At 44.2% G+C, this 25,496-nt stretch overlaps 1 protein-coding gene across 7 annotated transcripts in view; it reads right to left on the minus strand.

The window, feature by feature from the left end:
* kcnc3a (potassium voltage-gated channel, Shaw-related subfamily, member 3a) overlaps positions 1-25,496 on the minus strand; it is a 101,751-nt gene that overhangs the window by 12,799 nt on the left and 63,456 nt on the right. For 2 of the 7 annotated variants that reach the window (XR_002197427.3, XM_010905882.5), the window contains exons 3-4: positions 21,107-21,310; positions 9,229-9,278 (exon numbers count right to left, since the gene is read on the minus strand). Coding sequence is in view for 5 of the 7 variants with exons in the window: in XM_010905882.5 (XP_010904184.1) it covers positions 9,235-9,278; positions 21,107-21,310 (248 nt within the window). In the remaining 2 variants the exon portion in view is untranslated. Of the gene's footprint in view, positions 1-9,228; positions 9,279-13,455; positions 14,861-19,232; positions 19,359-21,106; positions 21,311-25,496 lie in introns of those variants that run through there. The other 5 variants (XR_002197428.3, XM_010905886.5, XM_010905880.4 and 2 more) reach the window with 4 other exon arrangements.

Raw genomic sequence — 25,496 nt, forward strand, 5'->3', positions numbered from 1 at the left:
CACATATGTGTGTTGAGAAAGTGCATTTTGACACTTCTGACCTGGAGGACCCAGAGTGTTGAATTAGTCAACCACTGAACTGATCATTTATCTGAGTAAGTGGCCCTGCAGCAAAAATCTGCAATACATGCGGCACACCAGGGATACGGTTGCCTTACTTAAATAGATTGTTATTAAATGTGTCTAAATGGCACCCCCTGCTGTTCATTATCATTATCACTATTGAACTACCATCGGTGGCTACAGTACCGCGTTACAGTACCAGGTTACAGTACCGCGTTACAGTACCAGGTTACAGTACCGGGTTACAGTACCGGGTTACAGTACCGGGTTACAGTGGTGTTGGTTATGTCTCTTAACTGCGGATAACCAACTGTCTTGTCTGTATCACGACGCTACAAAATGGAGGGGATGGGGGAGTGGCAGCGGCGGAGGTTGGTCCCCGGGGGCTCGAAAGGGTTGGTGATGGGGGTGAGGCGCATAGGGGCTCCTGACATGCCAGAAATATTATTGAGGCTGCGGGACTTTTCGTAGCCTGTCGCTGTTTTGACCCGGTTTTCATGGTTACGGAGTTACATTGAGTTCGAGGACATGTTATCAAAAGAGGAGTTTTAGAAAAAGGCAATTAAAGGATTTAAAAACAATTTAAATGCATTTGGTGTGAAGATAAAGTAAAATAAATGTTTGTGGTTCATTTGAATGTTCCGGGGGTGGTTTGAAATGTTTTTTTATCAAGTTTGAAAATGATAAATGACATGATGGAGAAAGATGTCATATTAAAGAAAATATAGAATGGATTAGAAATAGCAAGGAATACAAATTGTTATGAGTAAAGACATTCCAAAAAACAAACAAGAAAATCCCAAATCATACCAGAAATCAAGTCAAATCAACAGCCAAACCAAAATTCCAAATCAAGTTATAAGGCCAAAGCAGACAGACATACAAGGGACAGAGATAAAGACAGACAGGGACAGACAGACGGGAGAGACAGGACAAAACAGGAAAATGGGTTATGAAAGTATGTCATCAGAATCTTGCCACATCAGTGCAAAACTGCGCTTTCTGTCAGTAACGGCAGCATACACAGTATAGCATGAAACTATGGAACAGTAGAATACAGCACATAACATAGCAGGGGGAGAGTACTGCTGGATAAAACAACTGGTGTGGAGCTCCGGAGACTTTCAGCGCCCTCTACCATACCCAAAAGTAAGGGAATCACACTTGTCTGTCTCTCAAAAAAACAGAGAGGGAATTTGACAGAGGGAAAGAAGGCCGACTCGGCATCCAGATGTTTTAGCCAGCCTCCTACAGTGAATTCTAGATCTCCAGACAGACTTCAGACAGACAGACAGTCGGTAGTCAAAGCTCAAACTTCAGCGCCTCTCCGGCAAAACAACAATGGGACCATGTTGGATCCGGTGAAGTCGTCAGGGTTCAGGAACAGAAACGTAGGAAAAAAGATGTGCGTGTGTGTGAGGGTGTGTAGTTTGTACGATACCACTGACAGCTTCGCCGGGCACAACCGACCATGGCTGCCTCCCCCTTATTCACCCCTTCACACCTCTTCCCTCTCAGAGTCCCTATAACACTCAGAGTCCCTGTAACACTCAGAGTCCCTGTAACACTCAGAGTCCCTGTAACACTCAGAGTCCCTGTAACACTCAGAGTGCTAATCCTGGATCAGTTTGGCTGTTCAGAACCTATCCATTACTCCTATTCTGGGACACTTAGGGAATGCGGTGCCAGACCTCCTATGTTCCTGGCCTGCCTCCTTCCTCTTCCTCCTTCTCCCCAGATGTGGTGAAGCTTCAAATGCATATCAATATTGGTGAGGTGCGTTTGCATGCTGTCTCCATGGACAGGCGATGGCATTGGAAATATTTCTGATAAACTGTGGTTTGGATCCATTTGAACACAACCACTCTCATCATTTCAGGAGAAAGAGGGGGAGCTTACATATTTGTATCACAACACTGTGTGTTTCTGTGTGTGCACATTATTAAGTGTGTGATGTGAATTTAAAACAAAGCAGCAATTGCATTAAGACCTCAACTGAGCAAAATGTACAATCTGTGTGTGTGTGTGTGTGTGTGTGTGTGTGTGTGTGTGTGGGCAGGGAAGTCTAGCAATTAAAGCATCTCACCAGTAACTGAAGGTTTGCTATATTGAATCCCTGAGCTGGTCAGGGAAAACAAATCTGTTGTTCTGTTCATAAGCGAGAAAGTTAACCCCTATTTATCCCTGGGTGCCCACTGTCAGCTCCCCCACACACTCAAATTTCAAACGGGTTGGGTTAACAGTGATGTTCTTGTGTTGAACTGACAACAAGGTAAATTTAATCATCTTCGGTTCTCTTAATTCAAAGCTGCCTAAATTCTCTTAACGCGTGTCCAGTCTTTGTTTTATCCTCCCAAAATGATCCTTTCGTTTTGTTGTCATGACTTTGTTTCGTCATTAACGATAATGGAGAATGCGGCGTTGAGCAGGAATGAATGAGGGTTAGAAGGCAGTCACGTCATAAACAGAAACCTTGGATCCAGTTCAATCAACAGCTAAAGCTACACTGTGGTTTCAAAGACAATGTCCACTCTGGATCAGGTCCTCATGGACAATGTTGTTGGATGCTGTTGATTTCGTAACCCCGCATGAGGCCATTTGAATACAATGTCGATATTGTAAATAAAAACTGAAGTGTCTTTTTCTTTAGTCAGTTAATTGAATCTGGGCCAATGTCCCCAAAAACAAAAGAGTGTTTGCAGGCTCCAAGCTCTCACCCAGATACAAACAAAATGAGAGACTAAAAATGGATCATCATTACAAAATGAACAGAAATCTGAAAACAACACAGAACAAAATAATACAACACTGAATCACTGTCCCATGTTTTCAGAGAATTACTGTACTTCCCCCCTCTTTGGAAAACAAATCATTTGGGCATTTGTCTGGAAATTTGACCAAGAACAGTCTTCTTCAGGGGCCAGTTCAAGGCTGGATGCACTGTCAGGTTATTCTGTAAGCTAGTTTAGAGCCAGGCTCTTACATTAATGCATTGCCTGTAGGAGCCACTCAGTCAAGGGCTGGCGTTGTGAACAAGAGGCATGCTGGGTAATGTTGCCCGGGTAGTATCCCGCTACGACTATGAGACAGATCTGGGTCACAATGTTCCTCAAGGCCGGGCCACTCTTCACTGGCCGAGCGGTGGGATGACATTCTTTGCGTGCATTCATGTTCTTGAGGAAGTGTGGTAATGATGCAACACATTTTGGGCCATTTTGAATGTACAGTATATTCCTGAAATGATTTGCAGTTGTTCATGAATGTGCTATTCATATCTCAAATTAAAATATACAAAATATAAATGTATGTACTGTATGTATACACTAAAGTAAATATAGGAAAAATGCTGAAATTCTGACAAACCTATCAGGTGGATAGATAATCTTACTTACTTGGATGTAAAAAAAAATGTGTGCAGAACATTTAAGAAAAATATATTTTATGTGCAGATTGTGCAGAACATTTATATTATGTTTTATTTTAGCATGTGACCATTTAGCAAGGATTTACATGTTGTGTTATTATTGTTCATCATATGTACATATAAATATAGTTCTAATCTTAAATACAAAGTGTTTATACATCATCATACATTTTTGTTTCCATACCTGTCTGACTAGTTACTCCTTCAAGTTAAGACTCCACATGTCATTATTTAAAGGTCCAGGGCATGGCTATGTACACTGCCTTTGGAAAGTATTCAGACCCCTTCACGTTCTCCACATTTTGTTGTCATGAACTTAATTTCTAGTTAATTAAATCTATTTTTGCCAATCTACACAACACCCAATAATGACAAGTGAAAACACTTTCTTTTACAAGGTCCCACACTAAACAGTGCATATCAGAGCAAAAACCAAGCCGTGAGGCATAGACCTGGGGAAGGTTATTAAATAATTGCAAAAGGATTGGACTTTCCTAGGAGCACAATGGGCTAAACCATTGTGAAATGGAAGAAGTTGTAAACCAACAAGAATCTTCTAAGAGCTGGCCATCCATCCACACTAAGTCACCAGACAAGAAGGACCTTGGCCAGGGAGGCAACAAAGAACTCAGGACACTCTAACAGAGCTTCAGAGTTTTTCTGGAAATATGGGAGAACCTGGCATAACCATCTGCGCACAGCAGACTCTCCAGTGTTATTAATAAAATTAGATCCATATAATCACTAGAAGTAGTGTTGAAATAACACAATCAGTGTTAAACCAAATTAGAATATTTCCCAGAGTACCTCGATGTTCGGGTGAATGTTGTTATGACCCATGGCTTTATTTCTTATGCCTTAGAGACACGGCTGCTGTTGGCCAAAAGGTACTCCAAACATGATTCTAAGCAAATATGTTGTCCTAAAAATAATAAACGCTTCTAATATAACACTGTATATGTTTTACACAGCTTTTTAAGGCCTAGTCAAACTTATACAGGAAGGAAAAACTTATACATTTAAAGATTTGTACAGGGTAAAGAAGAAGGAAGGCTATCACTCCATTTTGCAATGCCATACCAAACCCTGTGGACGGCACTTGATGGGAAAGACAATTTCCTCAGGGCAATGACCCAAAGCACAGTTCCAAATTCCAAGAACTATTTAGGGAAGAAGCAGTCAGCTGGTATTCTGTCCTTAATGGAGTGGCCAGGTGTCACTGGATTTCTACTAAATTGATCTCAACACAATTGTCAGCTAGAATGCCAAATATCTGCAAGGCTGTAATTGTTGCAAATGGAGGATTCTTTGATGAAAGCAAATAAAAAATCCTAATTTCTAACCTTGTCAATTACTTTATTTGATATTAATTTTGCTCTATTTGCTATTCAAAATAATAGTCATGTTTTTGGGGAAATACCTCCATACTGAAGTCATTCCTTTTTTAGGTCTACTAAGAGTTGTAAAATTCCTACTAGATTACTAGTTGGTAGTCACCATTTGGGAATCTGTCTACAATCTGCAACTGTGTTCAGAATGATTGCCAGGCTGGAAAGACAAACAGTGAGAACAACTGAAAGCACCTTAATTGGAACAACACATTTCTGTTATGAGTGATTCATGTCCAAGTTACATTGGATTTTTTATAGAAAATAAGAAGTGTAAAATTTATTCAGAAATACATTCATGCACAAACAGAGGAAATAATTTTAAAGATAAACTTGAACGGAGAATGCTAGGAAATAAAATTGTGGGTTAAAGTGACGTTTATGACTTTCAGGTCATCTGGTTAAAGTGACGTGTATGACTTTCAGACCATCTGGTTAAAGTGACGTGTATGACTTTCAGGCCATCTGGTTAAAGTGACGTGTATGACTTTCAGGTCATCTGGTTAAAGTGACGTGTATGACTTTCAGGCCATCTGGTTAAAGTGACGTGTATGACTTTCAGGTCATCTGGTTAAAGTGACGTGTATGACTTTCAGGCCATCTGGTTAAAGGGACGTGTATGACTTTCAGGTCATCTGGTTAAAGTGACGTGTATGACTTTCAGGTCATCTGGTTAAAGTGACATGTATGACATTCAGGCCTGTATTACTGTATGACTAGGCCTTTGAAATAAGGCTGTATGAATGATATTATGTTAAAATATTCATTATTTCTATGACAACATATTTCTTTACAATCATACAGTACTTGGTAAGGTGTTAAAGAACCGACGCCGAATGAATACCAAAGCCATGTTTCTGTCGCTAACAAATACAGTCATGGGTGACAGCACAATTCACATGCAAGTCAAGGTACTCCGGGAAATATCCAAATGCAGTTCACCAATGCTCCCCATCCAATCTGAACTTGAGAGGATCTGCAAGGAAGAATGTGAAAAACTGCCCAAATCCTGCTCGAAGCACACTTAAAAAGACTTTGATAAAATACTTAATAAAGGCTCTGAATACTTTACATTTGAAATGAATGAACACATTTTTGCTTTGTCATTATGGGGTATGATGTGTATAGTGATGGCAAAACAACCACATTTAATCAAATTAAATGTAGTGCATAACACAACAAAATGTGGAGAATATTTCTCCAAAGGCACAGTCGGTCAACTGGGTTTGGTGCTTCTCTGGCGTTTGAGACGTTGACGCTTGTGAAAGTTCGATTCACAACCCTGCAGCTCTTAGCTGATTGGGAAGATGTTTGTGTGTGTGAGTAGCATGTGGGAGGCTCTTCAGTGTCTACAGGGCAGAGGACTATCAACTGGGATCAATATCTCCCTGGCATCTATCGCGGTAACGCCATGTTTGTTTCCTGGTTCTACTGAATCCCGCCCTCAACTTGCTGCAGGCTGTGAGGAGACCGGGAGTGACAGAGCTGGCCATCTGGAAGAGGAGAGACTCTTGTACGGTTCAAAGGGAGGAAAAACGTGGGGGGGGGCATTGCTAGATTCTAAGTGAAATAAGGCCTTTGGTTTTTCTTGGGCGGATCAGATGGTCTGGAAAAGACCCCTGGTCCTAGTTAGATGACTTATTATAGGGATGTGGAAATGCATCAAAGGAGCAAGCAAATGTGATGACAATCAAATGGGCTTATGGGTAACAACAGTACCTGGCTGTAGATATCGATGGATGGCCTACCGTCTGTTAGCTTAGCGGCTAGAGCATATGAACAGTAACGGAATGGTTGGTAGATCAAACTCCCCAAAGCAGCAAGGTGAGAAATCTGTTGTCCCCGAGCAACACAGCTAACGCTACTTGCTCCCGTACATCGCTTTGGATAAGAGCGTCTGCTAAATGACTGGAATCTAGATGTTCATTTAGCGTTACCCAGATTACCTCCTTCACAGTGCTGAACACGACATGCAACATGCACCTTCTAGATGATGGCAGAGAAAAGGAGTCAAACCATAAAATTCACTTTAAAGAGATCAAAACAATATTTTTTGAAATATTCTCCTGATTTTACATCAATCACGATTTCTGATAATTTCATTAAAACTTTAGGTAAGTTAAAAACCGATTGAAAGAAGTCTCTTACACTAACGCACGCTATCTAACCCACACGCTAGGGTTGGGTACCGTCCACATTTGAACTGATACAGGTACTGGTACCTGAAATTCAGTACCCAACGGTACCTTTTTCTGTACTTTTGTAGCGCTAACGTTACAGGCAGCTGCTGCGGCCGACTTGGCCTTCACGCTATCAAATATGTTTCACGCTTCATCTTTATGAAATACTTTGTGTTCGAACAGTGGTTTCCTCAGGTTGGACGTGTTGCCATGGCAAGCTTTGCGTTTTGCATCACAAATATGGCAGCAAGTGTTGTCTGTGTCAGGTTGTAACCACACTTCGGGACGCTTTCGGCTCGCCATTGCCCTGACTCTGTTGGTGTTGAACATTGAACAAGCTGCTGGAGTGAGATAATCTGGCTCTCGTAGTCTGGCTCTCTCTCTTTCTCTCTACTCAATTCAGTGGGGTTTATTGGCATGAAAGTTGCAATTTTCAGCAGTGTTGCCAAAGCATTTGACAAGGTAATAAAAAGATTCATACAATTATCATTACAATCATGTTTAAAATAAATAAATACAATTAAGAATGTAGTTATGTGTGTGTGTGTGTGTGTGTGTGTGTGTGTGATTGTGTATCTAAGTATATTATCTAAGTGTATGTTGTATGAGTATTAATATTTGTATGTGTGTGTTTTGTGTGTGTGTGTGTGGTTGTGTATGTTGTATTAGTATGAATATTTGTATGTGTGTTTTGTGTGTGTGGTTGTGTATGTTGTATTAGTATGAATATTTGTATGTGAGTGTTTTGTGTGTGTGTGTGTGAGTTTTGTATATGTGTGTTTTGTGTGTGTGTGTTTTGTATGTGTGTGTTTTGTGTGTGTTTGTGTGTGTGTGTGTGTTTTTTGTGTGTGTGTGTTTGGTATGTGTTTTTTTTTGTGTGTGTGTGTTTTGTGTGTGTTTTTGTGTGTGTGTGTTTTGGATGTGTGTTTTTGTGTGTTTTGTGTGTGTGTGTGTTTTGTGTGTGTAGGTTACTCACTGTTCCTCATGGTGTGGCAAATGTGCACAAATCTGGCTGAAATATTTTCTCTAGGTCCCTATTTTTTATTTAGTTTAGTTTTAATCAAATTATTTTATAAATTGATTATTATTTAGTTTTGTCGTTCAATTCTTAATTTTTTTTAATTAAATTACAGAATCTTTTAAAATATGTGTCTCTTATGGAGGTGTATTTGTCACATTTCAGGAGAAAGTGCTTCTCTGTCTCAAACTCATTTATTATTTTGGTAACTAGGATTTTATTCAGTCATTACAATGTCTCCATTTTTCAATTGCTACAGTCGGTCACTGAGTCTGTACTTCATAAGGAGCTGTCTCTGCTTCACGTCTTTGACAGTAAAAAGATATTCAGCCAGTTCATAATCTCTGTTTAGGGCCCGATAGCAACTTAGTTTGTTTTGTGTTTTTGTTCTTTTTTACTTTCTCACCCAGATCTGCTCTCAGGTACCAACATTTGGCATTGATTTAATTTACGTGAATCAGTCCTCGGTAGTGAGGACGTAATTCGATCTGTGCCCTTAAAAGTAATGAGTTCGGTACCCAACCCTACCACACGCACACACATGTATGAATGCACACTATCGTGCAGCATACACACACACAGACACCCGCACACACATTCTCATGCATCCCCAAACAAAAGACACAAAACACGACGATCTCAGAACGGCCAGATATGATCAAGGTATGTATAGATCGGCCAAGATGTTTTGAAGCCACAGAAGTGAAACATGCATTGAGCATCACAGTCAATGACTATCAACGCAATCTGACCTTTGAAAACCCACTTGGATTAACTCAACTAAATTTCCTCTACTTCTTTTTTTACATTTCACGGATGTCATTCTACTGAGTTCTCGCGGTGTCGGTATCGTTCCAAATGTAGGTTGAACAGATTAAGGTCACTCTACAGAACTTGACAACAAAGCCTGTTGGTTTTAATGCAGCAGAATGCAGCCATTTTCCTGAAAAAGCCGTCCTTCCATTCCTCAAACCGAGCCGAGCCAAACCGAGCCGAACCAAGCTGGTCTGTCCATTACACATTCGTCACAGTTGCTAGAAACCATGCTCAGAAGGACAATGTAAAAAGACACCCGGCGCAGTGTGGTTTTTGGTCAGCGTGACAGCGTGTGGACAGTACCTGAAAGGGGGAGGGCCCAGAGACTGGTATACATACCTTGGATCAAACTTTAGTTATGCTACGCAGGTGCAATGACTGGGGATGTCCTAGGAATGGGATGGAACGGAAAATGGAGGTTAGTCTGAGACAGGGAGAGGGAAGGAGGGAGAGGGAGTGAGGAAGGAAACAAGGGGATACAAGGGGGCAAATATCCCCCCCAACCAAGAGCAAATCTACATGCAGGTAAAGTTCTTAATATCAATATCGGACTTTGTTACAGCGGCCATTTTGTATACAACCTGGTGTTTTGGATCTTTGGTAGAGAATTTAAAGAAATATGCATGCTCTATAATTGTCAGGTGCCATTAAAGGTTATATACATTATTGTGCAGCAGATAATAACATTAAATTTATAGATTTAAATGCAAAAAATGTATATTGTATAAAATACGTGCATATATCCTGTACATTGTACAAGTGACTGCAGTCAATTGTCAGAGAAACATCTTCATTTGTATCAGTGTTGTATATCTGCATAGGCAGGTTGCTTATATGCCCCATTACGAAGCCACATGTAGATTTGTAATCACCCGAGGTAATATTTGCACACAAAAACAAAACTCACGTTTCAAATATGGATGTAGGACAGACAAGAAAGATAACCATACATACAGCATAAAACGCCATATGTATCAGACATGGCATGACAAAACCGAAAGGCGTGTCTCAACACGCTAACACAGTTCCCCAAAGAACATTCCGGTTGATTCAGGAAACAACAGACGTGGAAAAGAATGATAAGGGGACAAAGATCATTAGAAAGATGAGGAGGGGTGTTGAGGGACACGAATGCTGGTCTGCTATGGGTCAGACGTGAGGACACATGCAGGGCACATTGTACTTACGATGGGGGACTAGAGGTGAATGAATGGACCTACTACAGCCCCTCCTGATGGAAGAAGCTAATCCTACTGCTCTATTCCCCATGCATACTGAGTGTACCTTGGCAGTCCCCATGACAGACAGAGAGACAGAGAGAGACAGAGGAGGCAGAGAGGAGGAGGCAGAGAGGAGGAGGTAGAAAGATAGAGAGAGGGAGTAAGACAAACCGACGGGATGAAAAGGGTTAGTAGTGTAATAATTAGGACACAATCACATCTGAGAAACAGGAAACCATTTCTCACTGTACACCGCTACAACCAACTCAGGAACGCCATAGGTGCCCGTTACGCAGGCGGGCACCGACAACGAAGAGGTTCGCCAGATTCATGCCGGCAGGTGATTCCAAGTCGGCGTCAAACGAGATGGAGGTGTGAGGGATGAATAACACACCCACACCCACGCCCACTCCACACACACAAGGACTGTCACTGTTACAAGGACGTCTCAGTCCCAAAGGTGTTTGGGTTCCCTGCGTCTTTGCATAAAGAACAACCATTGGTTGTTTCCACCATCCGAAGACGCATAATGGCACGTAAAACATTGGATGTATATATGTTTGTTTCTGCTGTTTTTCAACAGTCAGTTAAAGCTTTGTGAGTGAATGTGATGTCTGGGTTTTACCTGTAGTTTTAAAGCTTTGTGAGTGAATGTGATGTCTGGGTTTTACCTGTAGTTTTAAAGCTTTGTGAGTGAATGTGATGTCTGGGTTTTACCTGTAGTTTTAAAGGTTTGTGAGTGAATGTGATGTCTGGGTTTTACCTGTAGTTTTAAAGGTTTGTGAGTGAATGTTATGTCTGGGTTTTACCTGTAGTTTTAAAGGTTTGTGAGTGAATGTGATGTCTGGGTTTTACCTGTAGTTTTAAAGCTTTGTGAGTGAATGTGATGTCTGGGTTTTACCTGTAGTTTTAAAGGTTTGTGAGTGAATGTGATGTCTGGGTTTTACCTGTAGTTTTAAAGCTTTGTGAGTGAATGTGATGTCTGGGTTTTACCTGTAGTTTTAAAGCTTTGTGAGTGAATGTGATGTCTGGGTTTTACCTGTAGTTTTAACTACTGTAGCAGACCTAGAATACGGACCTCAAAGGGTTCTGGTCTACTGCCAGTAATCAAAGTCCATTCTAAAAGGCCATTGATTATCAAGACAGCCCGATTTGAATAATAAAAATGAGTGCCAGGCCACCGCTAATTAAAACGTATGGGTTCCTTCTTCAGCGAGAGGGAGGGAGCGCGATGGAGGGAAGGGCGGGGTCGGAAGAGAGGGGCGAGAGAGAGCACCCTCGTGGTAACGCCATCTCTTCAGAAAGAGCAGACTAAATGGCGGCAGTGCTTTGTGTCTACAGAGGGAATCAATGGTGGAACAGATTCATCGGCAGAGCGGAGAGGGATGAATTAAACCCCCACCCCCCCCCCCCGACTCTAAACAAACCCCATCCAGTCTGCCGCATCTGGCTCAGATCCTGACAGCACTCTATTCCCTTTATAGTGTGCTACTTTCCACTTTTTCATCAATGCCTATAGTGACTGCTCTGTAGGGAATAGGGCTGCTCATTTGGGACAGCCCTGTTCGCTACTCCGAGGCCTGACAGACTGAAAAGTGTCACTCAAGCTGCTTTCCGTTAACCCGGTACTGGAACAGAAGACAAAGACATTCTGCTCGGCTGAAACCTTTCCTGAGGGGTCGAATTCACCCTGCTGGCCCATTTGGACCGGAGCTGTACTTCTGTCTGTTTTAGGGTTCCGGGTAGGGTCAGAGTTCATTCCACTTTGAGCTACTCAGTCAAATAATACATTCAAACGAGGATTTTTTTATTCTCATTGATGAGAATAAAAAAAAAAAAAAAAAAAACGGTAAACAAACACTGTAAAATGATTGACCATAAAACATAACAATACGTAATAATAATGATGACAATAATCCCAATGATACTGGAACACAGTGCATCGTGGGAGCAAAGCCTGGTTGACATGTTGTTTGATCAGACTGAATAACTTACTAGTGTAGCTCACACATCAAAAGGAAATTATTATGCAACCATTGGTTTTAAATCCTCTAACCCAGAATGCTTTGCATAAAAGTCCCAGAATGCTCTCTTCCACTGTTTCCTTGGCAACAGTGGGAAATAAAAGAGAGAGAGAGAGAGACAGAGTGAGAGAAAAACAGGAAAAGATAATGAAGGAAAGCAGGCGGGGGGGGTTGTCACACTAAAGAAAAAAAAAAAACACAGTACAGAAAGCCAAGAAAATAACACCCGCCCATAAAGAAAATATATAAACACAACATACACACGCATCGTCAAACACACTGTTTACACATTAATTAGAGGGAAGTGTAATAGAGAAAGACTACATCCCAATTCTCCGTCCCTTCACTCACAGTGTAGACTCACGCACTCCCACTGGCACTTGAAAAGCTTTGGATTGACCCTAGACTGTTTTCAACTTGTGTTTGGTGTTTTAAATTCATGAGGAGGCGTGAACAAGTGTATACTTCAGGAGTGAAGACAGATTTTTGGGACGCAGAGATTTGAGGCGCACCTCAAGCTTTGACCTTTCCCGACCCCTGCACTATAGCATCAGTCAACAGAGGTCAAAGCAGCACGAGTCGTAAAAGAAACCACGATAAAATACAGCCATAAACCAGCAGAAACCACTCTGGGCACAGAAATAAAGGAGAAGCGTGAAGGAGGAGGAAGAAGGGGAGGTTTAAAGCACTATGTCCCACTTTAAAAGCGGAAAGCCGGCAGCCATTTTGGTGCGCTGAAAGAGAAAGGCTTTTATTCGCTTTTAGAGTGTGGAGGAAACCTGCAGTTATGACAGGAGGAGGTGGCTTGTCACACTCTAGTCACCAGTCAGCTAGTAACCACAAACTGTACGGAACACACCCACTTACCTGCACTGCATGTAGCAGCATGTCTGTCTGTCTGAATGTCTGTCTGTTGGTCTGTCTGAATGTCTGTCTGACTGAATGTCTGTTGGTCTGTCTGAATGTCTGTCTGTCGGTCTGTCTGAATGTCTGTCTGTTGGTCTGTCTGAATGTCTGTCTGACTGTCTGAATGTCTGTCTGTCTGACTGAATGTCTGTCTGAATGTCAGTCTTAATGTCTGTCTGTCTGAATGTCTGTTTGTCTGAATGTCTGTTTGTCTGTCTTAATGTCTGTCTGTCTGTCTGTCTGTCTGACTGAATCTGTGTCTATCTGTCTGTCTGTCTGAATGTCAGTCAATTTGTCTCTCTGTCAGAATGTCCATGTGAATGTCTGCCTGTTTGTATGCCTGTCTGAATGTCTGCCTGTTTATCTGTCTGTCTGAATGTCTGCCTGTTTGTCTGTCTGTCTGAATGTCTGCTTGTCATTCCGGATATTTGTCTGTCTGTCTTTCCGTCGCTTTGTCAGACTGTTTCTCTCTCTATCCTTCTGTCTCTCTGAGGGTTTATCTGAATGGCTGTCTGATTAAATATCTGTCTTTCTGTCTCTCTCTGAATGTTTGTCTAATTCTCTGTTGGTCAGTCGTTCTGTCTGTCTGGTTGCAAGTCTATCAGTCTGTCCGAGAGTCAGTCCGTCTGTCAGCGTGTTGGCCTGTCTGTCTGTCCTTCTGTCTGTCAGTTGAGCTGTTTGTGAGTTTTGTCTGTCCATCTTTCTGTCTCCAAGTCTGTCTGCCAGTCTAACCTATGTGTGTATGTGTGTGTGTGTGTGTGTGTGTGTGTGTGTGTGTGTGTGCGTTTACAAAGGGAGTCCTACACAGCTACCCAGTGCCCAGCAAGCTCGTCAGTCCCAAAGTGTTCCCCCTCTCCAGACTAGAGCTCTAAGGTTCAATCTAGCCACAACTCAGCGCTCATCCACTAAAGGACTGAAGCACCCCTTCGAAGCACCAGACTCGTGAGCAGTGTTTCAGCACAGCCAAACGCGCCCCCGTTCTCCAACCACATTTACAGATCCCGGCTGACTCCCTGACAGCTTGAGTCAATCGCCGTCCCATTTGGACAGTTGTGGTGGCGGAGGACACGAGAGTGAGGCCACAGAACTGATCCGGAGTCAGTCTTGTTTCAGGCTTGGAAAGGAGATATGGGGGAGGACTGAGCTCCTAAGGACTGACCCTGGACCAGCTCTCAGGGCCTTGGCTCCTACTACTGTGATGATACAGTGGTCACTTCAGAGTGGAGGGCAGTTCCAGAAGAGAGAAGTAACCAGCTTTCACTTCAAGGAATGAACCAATGCACAACGGTGGCCTTCACTCTGCTTCCTGTCCCGTTAAACCGCTGAATCAGGTGGATTTTATGTGTCCAGAATCCTCCCAATTTGGATTATTCAATAGAATTTTTGATTATTATCTTGTCACATTGAACAGGGTTGTTTAGTGTTACTGAATTGTATCATCTTTGATTATTGAATTGTGCCATCTATTGAAATGAATCCTCTTGGATTACTGAACCGAATTATTGGCGTATTGGCCTTGCGAATTGTTGTTTTGCACACCACTGAACAGGGCAGTGTTCCTGGAAAAATAAAGCCAGAAGGCAGCAGAGTAAAAAAACCACGGGAGCGAGAGGAGGACACAGCAACACAAAAAACAGGATAAAAACGACAACAAAACAGGAGGAGCACACTGGAAAAATAAACACACAGGACACACAACGGACAGACTGACAAACAGATACCGGGGGTTGGGGGGACAGCGACAGACAGACGGGCGGACAGACAGACAAGTTTAACACTAAGCAACAAGAGCCGACATACAAACGCATGACACCACACAACCTGAGGAGGGAAACGACAACAACACGACAACAACACAACAACAACAGAGTCAGAAGACAAGAGGTTCCCCTCACCACCCAGCCCTCTCCATGGTGGTCCACACAAACACACAAACACACAAACACACACACACACACACACATCGCAGAGTAGGGATGGCAAACATCGTAGGCCGCGCAGGCGCACGTGCATTTGCAATGTGCGGACAGGCTACGTGATGGACAGGCCCACCCGAATGTGTCTCATTCACACACACACACTCTTGATGAGGACCTTGTGTTGTGTTGGCAGTGTAGTGTCGTATTTGGTCGAATATATGGCTCAATCTGTTGGTCGTGTGTAACAGGAGGTTAGCCTAAGAGGTTGGCTATTGGGACACCAAGTGGTGGACATTTAATTTTGCATTCGGGACAAAGAAACAAAAACCAGGCAAACTGTATGGAGGCAGGGGCTGAGACTGCCACCCAAGTCTCCCTGAAGGAGAGAGAGGTGGGGGTGGAAGGAGAGAGAGGTGGGGGTAAAAGGAGAGAGAGGTGGGGGTGGAAGGAGAGAGAGGTGGGGGTGGATGGAGAGAGAGGTGGGGGTAGATGGAGAGAGAGGTGGGGGTAAAAGGAGAGAGAGGTGGGGGTGGATGGAGAGAGAGGTGGGGGTGGATGGAGAGAGAGGTGGGGGTAAAAGGAGAGAGAGGTGGGGGTGGATGGAGAGAGAGAAAAGAAGGAAGTGGGAGAAAAGGAGGAAGAGAGGGAAAGAGGGACAGAGATATTACATAACACTGTTCAGAGTCCCATCGCACAATTTAGCACAACTCCCTCTCGATATTGCTCCCCTGCTTTCTCCCTCCTCCTGTCTCCCTCCCTCTCTATATCTCTTCCCTTCTCCCTCTCTCTCCCTCCTCCTGTCTCCCTCTCTCTCCCTCCTCCTGTCTCCCTCTCTCTCCCTCCTCCTGTCTCTCTCCCTCCTCCTGTCTCCCTCTCTCTCCCTCCTCCTGTCTCCCTCCCTCTCTATATCTCCTCCCTTCTCCCTCTCTCTCCCTCCTCCTGTCTCCCTCTCTCCCTCCTCCTGTCTCCCTCTCTCTCCCTCCTCCTGTCTCCCTCCCTCCTCCTGTCTCTCTCCCTCCTCCTGTCTCTCTCCCTCCTCCTGTCTCCCTCTCTCTCCCTCCTCCTGTCTCCCTCCCGCCTCCTGTCTCCCTCCCTCTCTATATCTCCTCTCTTCTCCCTCCCTCTCCCTCCATCCGATGACTCATGTAGATCTAATCGTCCCTGTTCGTTCAGGGCACATTCTATCCCCTCTCAGTGGAAAACGGTTGTGGCGTTTTGGTGGGAGAGAAGAGGGGGTTGAGATTGAGAGAGCAAATATACTCTGCAGGTAGAAAATCGAGAGGGAGACAAACCGAGACAGAAAGGCAGAGAGAGACAGGGAGAAAGACAGAGAGAGACATAGACAGAGAGAGACAGGGAGAAAGACAGAGAGAGACAGGGAGAAAGACAGAGAGAGACAGACAGAGAGAGACAGGGAGAAAGACAGAGAGAGACAGGGAGAAAGACAGAGAGAGACAGGGAGAAAGACAGAGAGAGACAGACAGAGAGAGACAGGGAGAAAGACAAAGAGAGACAGGGAGAAATACAGAGAGAGACAGGGAGAAAGACAGAGAGAGACAGGAAGAAAGACAGAGAGAGACAGGGGGAAAGACAGAGAGAGACAGGAAGAAAGACAGAGAGAGACAGGGAGAAATACAGAGAGAGACAGGGAGAAAGACAGAGAGAGACAGGGAGAAATACAGAGAGAGACAGGGAGAAAGACAGAGAGAGACAGGAAGAAAGACAGAGAGAGACAGGGAGAAAGACAGAGAGAGACAGGGAGAAAGACAGAGAGAGACAGACAGAGAGAGACAGGAAGAAAGACAGAGAGAGACAGGGAGAAAGACAGAGAGAGACAGACAGAGAGAGACAGGGAGAAAGACAGAGAGAGACAGGGAGAAATACAGAGAGAGACAGGGAGAAAGACAGAGAGAGACAGACAGAGAGAGACAGGGAGAAAGACAGAGAGAGACAGGGAGAAATACAGAGAGAGACAGGGGGAAAGACAGAGAGAGACAGACAGAGAGAGACAGGGAGAAAGACAGAGAGAGACAGGGAGAAAGACAGAGAGAGACAGGGAGAAATACAAAGAGAGACAGGGAGAGACAGGGAGAAATACAGAGAGAGACAGGGAGAAAGACAGAGAGAGACAGACAGAGAGAGACAGGGAGAAAGACAGAGAGAGACAGGGAGAAATACAGAGAGAGACAGGGAGAAAGACAGAGAGAGACAGACAGAGAGAGACAGGGAGAAAGACAGAGAGAGACAGGGAGAAATACAGAGAGAGACAGGGGAAAGACAGAGAGAGACAGACAGAGAGAGACAGGGAGAAAGACAGAGAGAGACAGGGAGAAAGACAGAGAGAGACAGGGAGAAATACAGAGAGAGACAGGGAGAGACAGGGAGAAATACAGAGAGAGACAGGGAGAAAGACAGAGAGAGACAGACAGAGAGAGACAGGGAGAAAGACAGAGAGAGACAGGGAGAAATACAGAGAGAGACAGGGGGAAAGACAGAGAGAGACAGGAAGAAAGACAGAGAGAGACAGGGAGAAAGACAGAGAGAGACAGGGAGAAAGACAGAGAGAGACAGGGAGAAAGACAGAGAGAGACAGGAAGAAAGACAGAGAGAGACAGGGAGAAAGACAGAGAGAGACAGGGAGAAAGACAGAGAGAGACAGGAAGAAAGACAGAGAGAGACAGGGAGAAAGACAGAGAGAGACAGGAAGAAAGAGAGAGACAGGAAGAAAGACAGAGAGAGACAGGGAGAAAGACAGAGAAAGACAGGGAGAAAGACAGAGAGAGACAGGGAGAAAGACAGAGAGAGACAGGAAGAAAGAGAGAGAGAGACAGGGAGAAAGACAGAGAGAGACAGGGAGAAAGACAGAGAGAGAGACAGAGAGAGAGACAGAGAGAGAGACAGAGAGAGACAGGGAGAAAGACAGAGAGAGAGACAGAGAGAGAGACAGAGAGAGAGACAGAGAGAGAGACAGAGAGAGACAGAGAGAGAGACAGAGAGAGAGACAGAGAGAGAGACAGAGAGAGACAGAGAGAGAGAGACAGAGAGAGAGAGACAGAGAGAGACAGGGAGAAAGACAGAGAGAGAGACAGAGAGAGAGAGACAGAGAGAGAGAGACAGAGAGAGACAGGGAGAAAGACAGAGAGAGGGACAGAGAGAGAGACAGAGAGAGAGACAGAGAGAGAGACAGAGAGAGACATGTATATCTATCCTTCTGGGGGGGGCACACACGGCTGTGTATTGGCAGCATCATATTTTTCAGCCTGCCACAAAATCAGGGACATTGTCTGACAGACCACAAACCTGTCTTATGTTGATATAACTTTTCATTCTTCTTGTTATTGTTTTTCCTCATGGCTGATCTTCTACTGTTGTTGCTTTAATTATGTTATATCATGAGTTCATCTGAGCTTTAGCAATATGAACATTGTAATGTCATGCCAATAGAGTAATATAGAGAGAGATAAGGAAACAGACAAAAACAGACAGAAAGAGTGAGGGAGAAAGAGACAGACAGAGTGAGGGAGAGAGAGACAGACAGACAGAGTGAGGGAGAGAGAGACAGACAGAGTGAGGGAGAGAGAGACAGACAGAGTGAGGGAGAGAGAGACAGACAGAATGAGGGAGAGAGAGACCGACAGAGTGAGGGAGAGAGAGGAACATACAATGAAAGGAGAGAGGGAGAAAAAGAGACTCCTTAGAATCCAGAAACTAAGAGGGGATTTGGGGTGTTCAGAACAGTAGAAAGGTTTAAAGTGTGTGTCCCCGCGTGTGTGTAATGTTAAACTGAATGAAATAGGGGACATGTTGTTCAATGTGGGGAAATGGAAACACATACATTTCGAAACACAACCACACGCACATATGCACAAACCAACACACAAACACATTCATACCCACACACCACCCCCACCCACCCTACACCCTAATCCACCCTGAAAATGCTACAACACATTTAAAAGCATTACTTCAACAAGCAATTTACTGTCATGCATTTTTTAAACATACAACCTTTCAGGACAGATTGTCCGCGTGTGTGTCTTTGTGTGTCCATGTGTGGTTTGTTATCATGTCATGGTACTTGGGGTGTGTATGTTTGTCTATTTGTGTCTGTGTGTATGTGGTGCATTAGGTTGCCATGTTATGGCATGGATGCGTTTCTGTGCATTTGGCGTGTGCGTACACCCGCGAGTGTGGATTGTGTGCGCTTGCCATGTTAAAGTGTGTACTCGCGCATTGTGAGTTCAACCAAACTCCTGTATGTGTCTAGGTGTTACCTCTGCGATGCTATGGTTTGATCCAGGAGGAGGCGGAGTTTGCATTAAGGTCCTGCGGTAGCAGAGGCCCCTCCGGCTTGAACCATTCCTCTCCTGGGGGGGACGCCTGGCTCGCCACTTCCGCGTCTGGTGTGTGTCGTGAGGGAAGTGTTGGGGTTCATAGAGGTGTGTATTTGGGGATTGGGGACGTCAGGGAGGGGCAGGGTGGTTAGTTTCAGGTGAAGGTGGCAGTTGAAAAAGGCGGGTGGAAGAGGCAGAACCAAAGGGGTGTTAGATGAAAGAAGAAGCAGGTGAATGGAAAAATTTGTGCGAGCCCAGAGCCAAGTGAGAAAGCATTGAAAGGAGAGGAGAAAAGAGGAGAGGAGCAGAGAGGAGAGAGAGGACAGGAGAAAAGAGGAGAGGAGCAGAGAGGAGAGAGAGGACAGGAGAAGAGGAGAGGAGCAGAGAGGAGAGAGAGGAGCAGAGAGGAGAGAGAGGAGCAGAGAGGAGAGAGAGGACAGGAAAAAAGAGGAGAGAAGCAGAGAAGAGGGTGAGAGACAAAAGGAGAAGAGAGGAGCAGAGAGGAGGGTGAGAGACAAGAGGAGAAGAGACGATGGATGGATGGATGGACAGCATGATGTGGGAAGGAGAGAGACGAACAGAGAAAAGCATGACCAATAAATCAATGAATGAGTGCCAGAAAGAAGGAACTAGATTAGATAGATATAGATAGAGCCAGATGCGGTGTGATTGCTAGTCAGCGAACGCACTGTATAGAAAATCTCTTTTCAGGGCAGGCTGTGAGGGTGTAAATCAACACTTGAGTAGGACCGGAGCTTTCTATCTTGAAATAGAAACGCAAACATTTTTAATACCTGCATGTCAAATAAAATGAAAAAGGAGAGAGTCTGGATGTATTCATTAGAAAGATAGATGTCAATCGGCTGACACTTTAATCAAAAGCCACTTACAATCACGCGGGCATTCACTGTGTCTGGGTTGGTCCCGGGAATCGAACCAATAATCCTGACGATGTAAGTGGCACGCTCAACACACTGAGCTAAAAGAGGGACCACTTCAATCTTTACCTAGATGTAGCAGTCAGGCATTTGTACGCCAACACGTTAACTTTTAACACCATGTCGTAAATGGTTATAGGAAGCTCGACAGGCCTTTCAGATGAACAGCAGATAGTACTTTGATACAGCATGGACCAATGAAATATCAGCAGGTTGACCGTTGATATTTCCCATATCGAATGAAGGTCTGCAGTGAGACAGCCTGTGGGCGGGGTCTGTGATGGTCAGTCGAAGTGATTGGTTATGAGGAATGGGAAGAGGGGAGAGGGGGAGGTCAGGGTATATTTCTGGTGTCTCCATGGCGCCTGTCCTAACGTGGTCGTCTCGGAGTGTTGTGTGTGTGTGAGTGCATGCATGCACGAAGCCAGAAGTCAACTTCATCCAAGAGCTTAGCTTGATTACGTTTGCTCAACGTGTCGGATTCAATGGATTATTTCCAACATTGCAAACCTCAAAGCTAAATTAAATTTGAGTTAAATGAAAATGTTTTACAAATTGTCTCAGATCTGTTATTTTGTGGGTAAATGTGTGTGTGTGTATCTGTGTGTGAATGGAAATGTGGATGTACCTGCACGTGTGAGTATGTTCATAGATACTCTATAGGAATATGTGTATGAATATATATACAGCATGTGTGTGTGTGTACATATTTACGTGTGTGTGTGAGTGTACATATATACATGTGTGTGTATGTGTACATATTTACGTGTGTGTTATATCGTCATGAGCACACTGTGAGTGTGGAGCTGCTCAGCGTCGAGCTACTGAACCCTTGGGCGAGGCGGAGAGCCGACCCCGGCCCTGACCCGGGCGTACCTTTCCTCACGTTGCCGTCGGTGGCGCGGAACTCTCCCGTGCTCAGGAGGAAGCAGGCCCGGTCGTGGGGGTAGCGCTCCCGGCTCCCCCCAGTGCTCAGGCCGCCAGCGGCCGGACTCCTCTCCTCCCCCAGCACCATGTCAATGGTGGGGCAGTCCTCATTGGCCAGGGCCGCGTTGGCTGCGTCTCCATTCTGCTTAGAGTCTGTGGGGAGGGGGGGGGTCGTATAACGAGGGAGGGCGGGAGGTAAAAAGAGGAGAGAGAAAAGATAAGGGAGAGGAGATAGAGAGAGGGAGGGAGAGAAAGAAAAGAGAGGAGAGAGAGAAGGATCAGGGGAATGAAATGGAGGGATGTTAGGAAAGGGAAGAAGACAAGGAACAAAAATATATGTAGGTGAAAGGGAAAGGAGTGTGTGAAACAAAGGAGGAGATCAGAGGAGGCAGAGAGAGAGATGAGAAACAGAGGGGGGGAGCAACGGTAAGATGAATGGGTTGTGAGGTAAGAGAATTCCAACGGGAGGGGGTAGTGCAGAAAGACAAATCAGAATGGGTGACGCGCAGGAGCGAGAGGAGGTGAGAGGGAGGAAATAAAGAGAGGGGTGGGGTGCATTGATGTGGGTGTACAGGGGAAATGGTAGGGCAGGAGATGGGGGGGAGGGATGGGGGGGAGGACAAGAGAAAATCAGTATCCTGTGGAGCGGATCGTCAGGTGACCAAAACATTGCAGTGGAGGATAGGGGGCAGGAGGAGCTCCCACACACGCCCAGCCGCACACACTAACACACATCCACATTAACACACACCCGCCCGCACAAACTAACACACATCCACATTAACACACACCCGCCAGCACACACTAACACACATCCACATTAACACACGCCCGCCCGCACACATTAACACACATCCACATTAACACACACACACTATCACACATCCACATGAACACGCCCATTCGCACACACTAACACACATCCACATTAACACACACCCGCCCGCACACAGTAACACACATCCACATTAACACTCGCCGGCCCGTAAACATTAACACACATCCACATTAATACACGCCCACCCGCACACACTAACACACATCCACATTAACACACGCCCACCCGCACACACACACATCCACATTAACACACGCCGCCCGCACACACTAACACACATCCACATTAACACGCCCGCCCGCACACATTAACACACATCCACATTAACACACGCCCGCCCGCCCGCACACACTAACACACATCCACATTAAGACACGCCCGCACACACTAACAAACATCCACATTAATACACGCCCACCCGCACACACTAACACACATCCACATTAACACACACACGCTATCACACGTCCACACAACCACATTAACATCACGCACTAATGCAGCATTACATTCACAGCTATATATATATATATATATATATATTAGGCTGGTGGTCATAATGTTATGGCTGATCGGTGTATATATATATATATATATATATATATATTAATGGTTTGTTATGTATATACACCGATCAGCCATAACATTATGACCACCTGCCTAATATTGTGTGCTGTGGTATCTGGCACCAAGACGTTAGCAGTTGTGAGGTTGGGCCTCCATGGATCGGACTTGTTTGTCCAGCACATCCCACAGATACTCAATTGAATTGAGATCTGGGGAATTTGGAGGCCAAGTCAAAACCTTGAACTTGTTGTTGTGTTCCTCAAACCATTCCTGAAAAATGTATGCTTTGTTTCAGGGCACATTATCCTGCTGAAAGAGGCCAATGCCATCAGGGAATACCGTTGCCATGAAAGGGTGCACATGGTCTACAACAATGCTCAGGTAGGTGGTACATGTTAAAGTAACGTCCACATGAATGGCAGGACCCAAGGTTTCCCAGAAGAACATTGCCCAAAGCAATGCTGATGGGTGTATACGTATATAGTTAGCTGGTAATTTAATGCTGCTGTTAGTGTGTGTTATGTATATACAGGTGCTGGTCATAAAATTTGAATATCATCAAAAAGTTGATTTATTTCAGTAATTCCATTGAAAAAGTGAAACTTGTATAATGTATACATTCATTTCACACAGACTGATATATTTCAAGTGCTTATTTCTTTTAATTGTGTTGATTATAACTGACAACTAATGAAAATCCCAAATTCAGTAAATTTGAATATTACTTAAGACCAATACAAAAAAATATTTTTTTGAAATGTTGGCCAACTCAAAAGTATGAGCATGTACAACGCTCAATACTTAGTTGGGGCTCCTTTTGCCTGAATTACTGCAGCAATGCGGCGTGGCATGGAGTCGATCAGTCTGTGGCACTGCTCAGGTGTTATGAGAGCCCAGATTGCTCTGATAGTGGCCTTCAGCTCTTCTGCATTGTTGGGTCTGATGTATCGCATCTTCCTCTTCACAATACCCCATAGATTTTCTATAGGGTTAAGGTCAGGCGAGTTTGCTTGCCAATTAAGAACAGGGATACCATGGACCTTAAACCAGGTACTGGTAGCTTTGGCACTGTGTGCAGGTGCCAAGTCCTGTTGGAAAATGAAATCGGCATTTCCATAAAGTTGGTCAGCAGCAGGAAGCATGAAGTGCTCTAAAACATCCTGGTAGATGGCTGCGTTGACCTTGGACCTCAGAAAACACAGTGGACCAACACCAGCAGATGACATGGCACCCCAAACCATCACTGACTGTGGAAATTTTACACTGGACTTCAAGCAACGTGGATTCTGTGCCTCTCCTCTCTTCCTCCAGACTCTGGGACCTTGATTTCCAAAGGAAATGCAACATTTACTTTCATCAGAGAACATATCTTTGGACCACTCAGCAGCGGTTCAGTCCTTTTTGTCTTTAGCCCAGGCGAGACGCTTCCGACGCTGTGTCTTGTTCAAGAGTTGCTTGACACAAGGAATGCGACAGCTGAAACCCATGTCTTGCATACGTCTGTGTGTGGTGGTTCTTGAAGCACTGACTCCAGCTGCAGTCCACTCTTTGTGACTCTCCCCCACATTTTTGAATGGGTTTTGTTTCACAATCCTCTCCAGGGTGCGGTTATCCCTATTGCTTGTACACTTTTTTCTACCACATCTTTTTTTCTACCACACAGAGCTCTGTGAACAGCCAGCCTCTTTAGTTATGACCTTTTGTGTCTTGCCCTCCTTGTGCAAGGTGTTAATGGTCGTCTTTTGGACAGCTGTCAAGTCAGCAGTCTTCCCCATGATTGCCTATAGAACTAGACTGTGAGACCATTTAAAGGCCTTTGCAGGTGTTTTGAGTTAATTAGCTGATTAGAGTGTGGCACCAGGTGTCTTCAATATTGAACTTATTCACAATATTCAAATTTTCTGAGATACTGAATTTGGGGTTTTCATTAGTTGTCAGTTATAATCATCAAAATTAAAAGAAATAAACACTCGAAATATATCAGTCTGTGTGGAATGAATGTATACATTATACAACTTTCACTTTTTGAATGGAATTACTGAAATAAATCAACTTTTTGATGATATTCAAATTTTATGACCAGCACCTGTATTTAACGAGGGAGTCTTCTGAGTGAGAGAGGGAACAAAGACATCCTTTAGATTAAATACTAACATGGAAGAGCGTACGAGCACACACACACACAGGGAGATGCTGTGCCATTAGCTTCTGACACACATAGGTTAAATCTTGTGTGACGTGAGTCCCTGTTCAACGATTTAACAAAAGTAACCCAGACACACACAACAATAGAGGGTGAGGAGAGAAATAGAAAGGAAATGAGTGAGAGAAAGAGAGCAAGAAAAAGACGGGGACCTAGTTATACAACCTGTTCTCATTCCCCTACAAAACCAGCCATGGCAGTAAATAGCATTTTACAAAGCAAGTGAGGTGTGTGTGCATGTTCATTCACAGCATTTCTGCAGGCCAGCGTGTGTGTTTGTGTTTCTGTTAGCATGTGTGTGTTCAAACAGGCGTATAACATAGGAGCCGTGGCAACATCTGGTCACAGAGCCAGGGGGCATGAGAACGTAGGGAGGTCAAAGATTAATTAAAGAGCATTATGATGATCACTAGACCAAGCAAAACATGCTAAATGTAAACATCACTATAAGGTAATTCTACAGTAAGGTCAACCAGAACATGAAACAAACTACTTTCCAATACCATTCCAATACCGTTATTTTGCAAATTTGTGCCAATGTCTTGCATTGGTTCTTATGGGTAAACTGAATTTTCAGAATGACAACATAAGTACTATTCAGGATACTGACATTTTTATTTTGTTTACGTGCAATGACTGCCATTACTCTTTTACATGACTGAATTGTATGTCATACAGCGTCTTATTAACATCTTTGTCAACATGTAAGAATGAAAATAATTTTAACAACA

This window comes from Esox lucius, chromosome 11 (genome assembly GCF_011004845.1).
Source record: "Esox lucius isolate fEsoLuc1 chromosome 11, fEsoLuc1.pri, whole genome shotgun sequence".
In the NCBI taxonomy this organism is placed as follows: domain Eukaryota; kingdom Metazoa; phylum Chordata; class Actinopteri; order Esociformes; family Esocidae; genus Esox; species Esox lucius.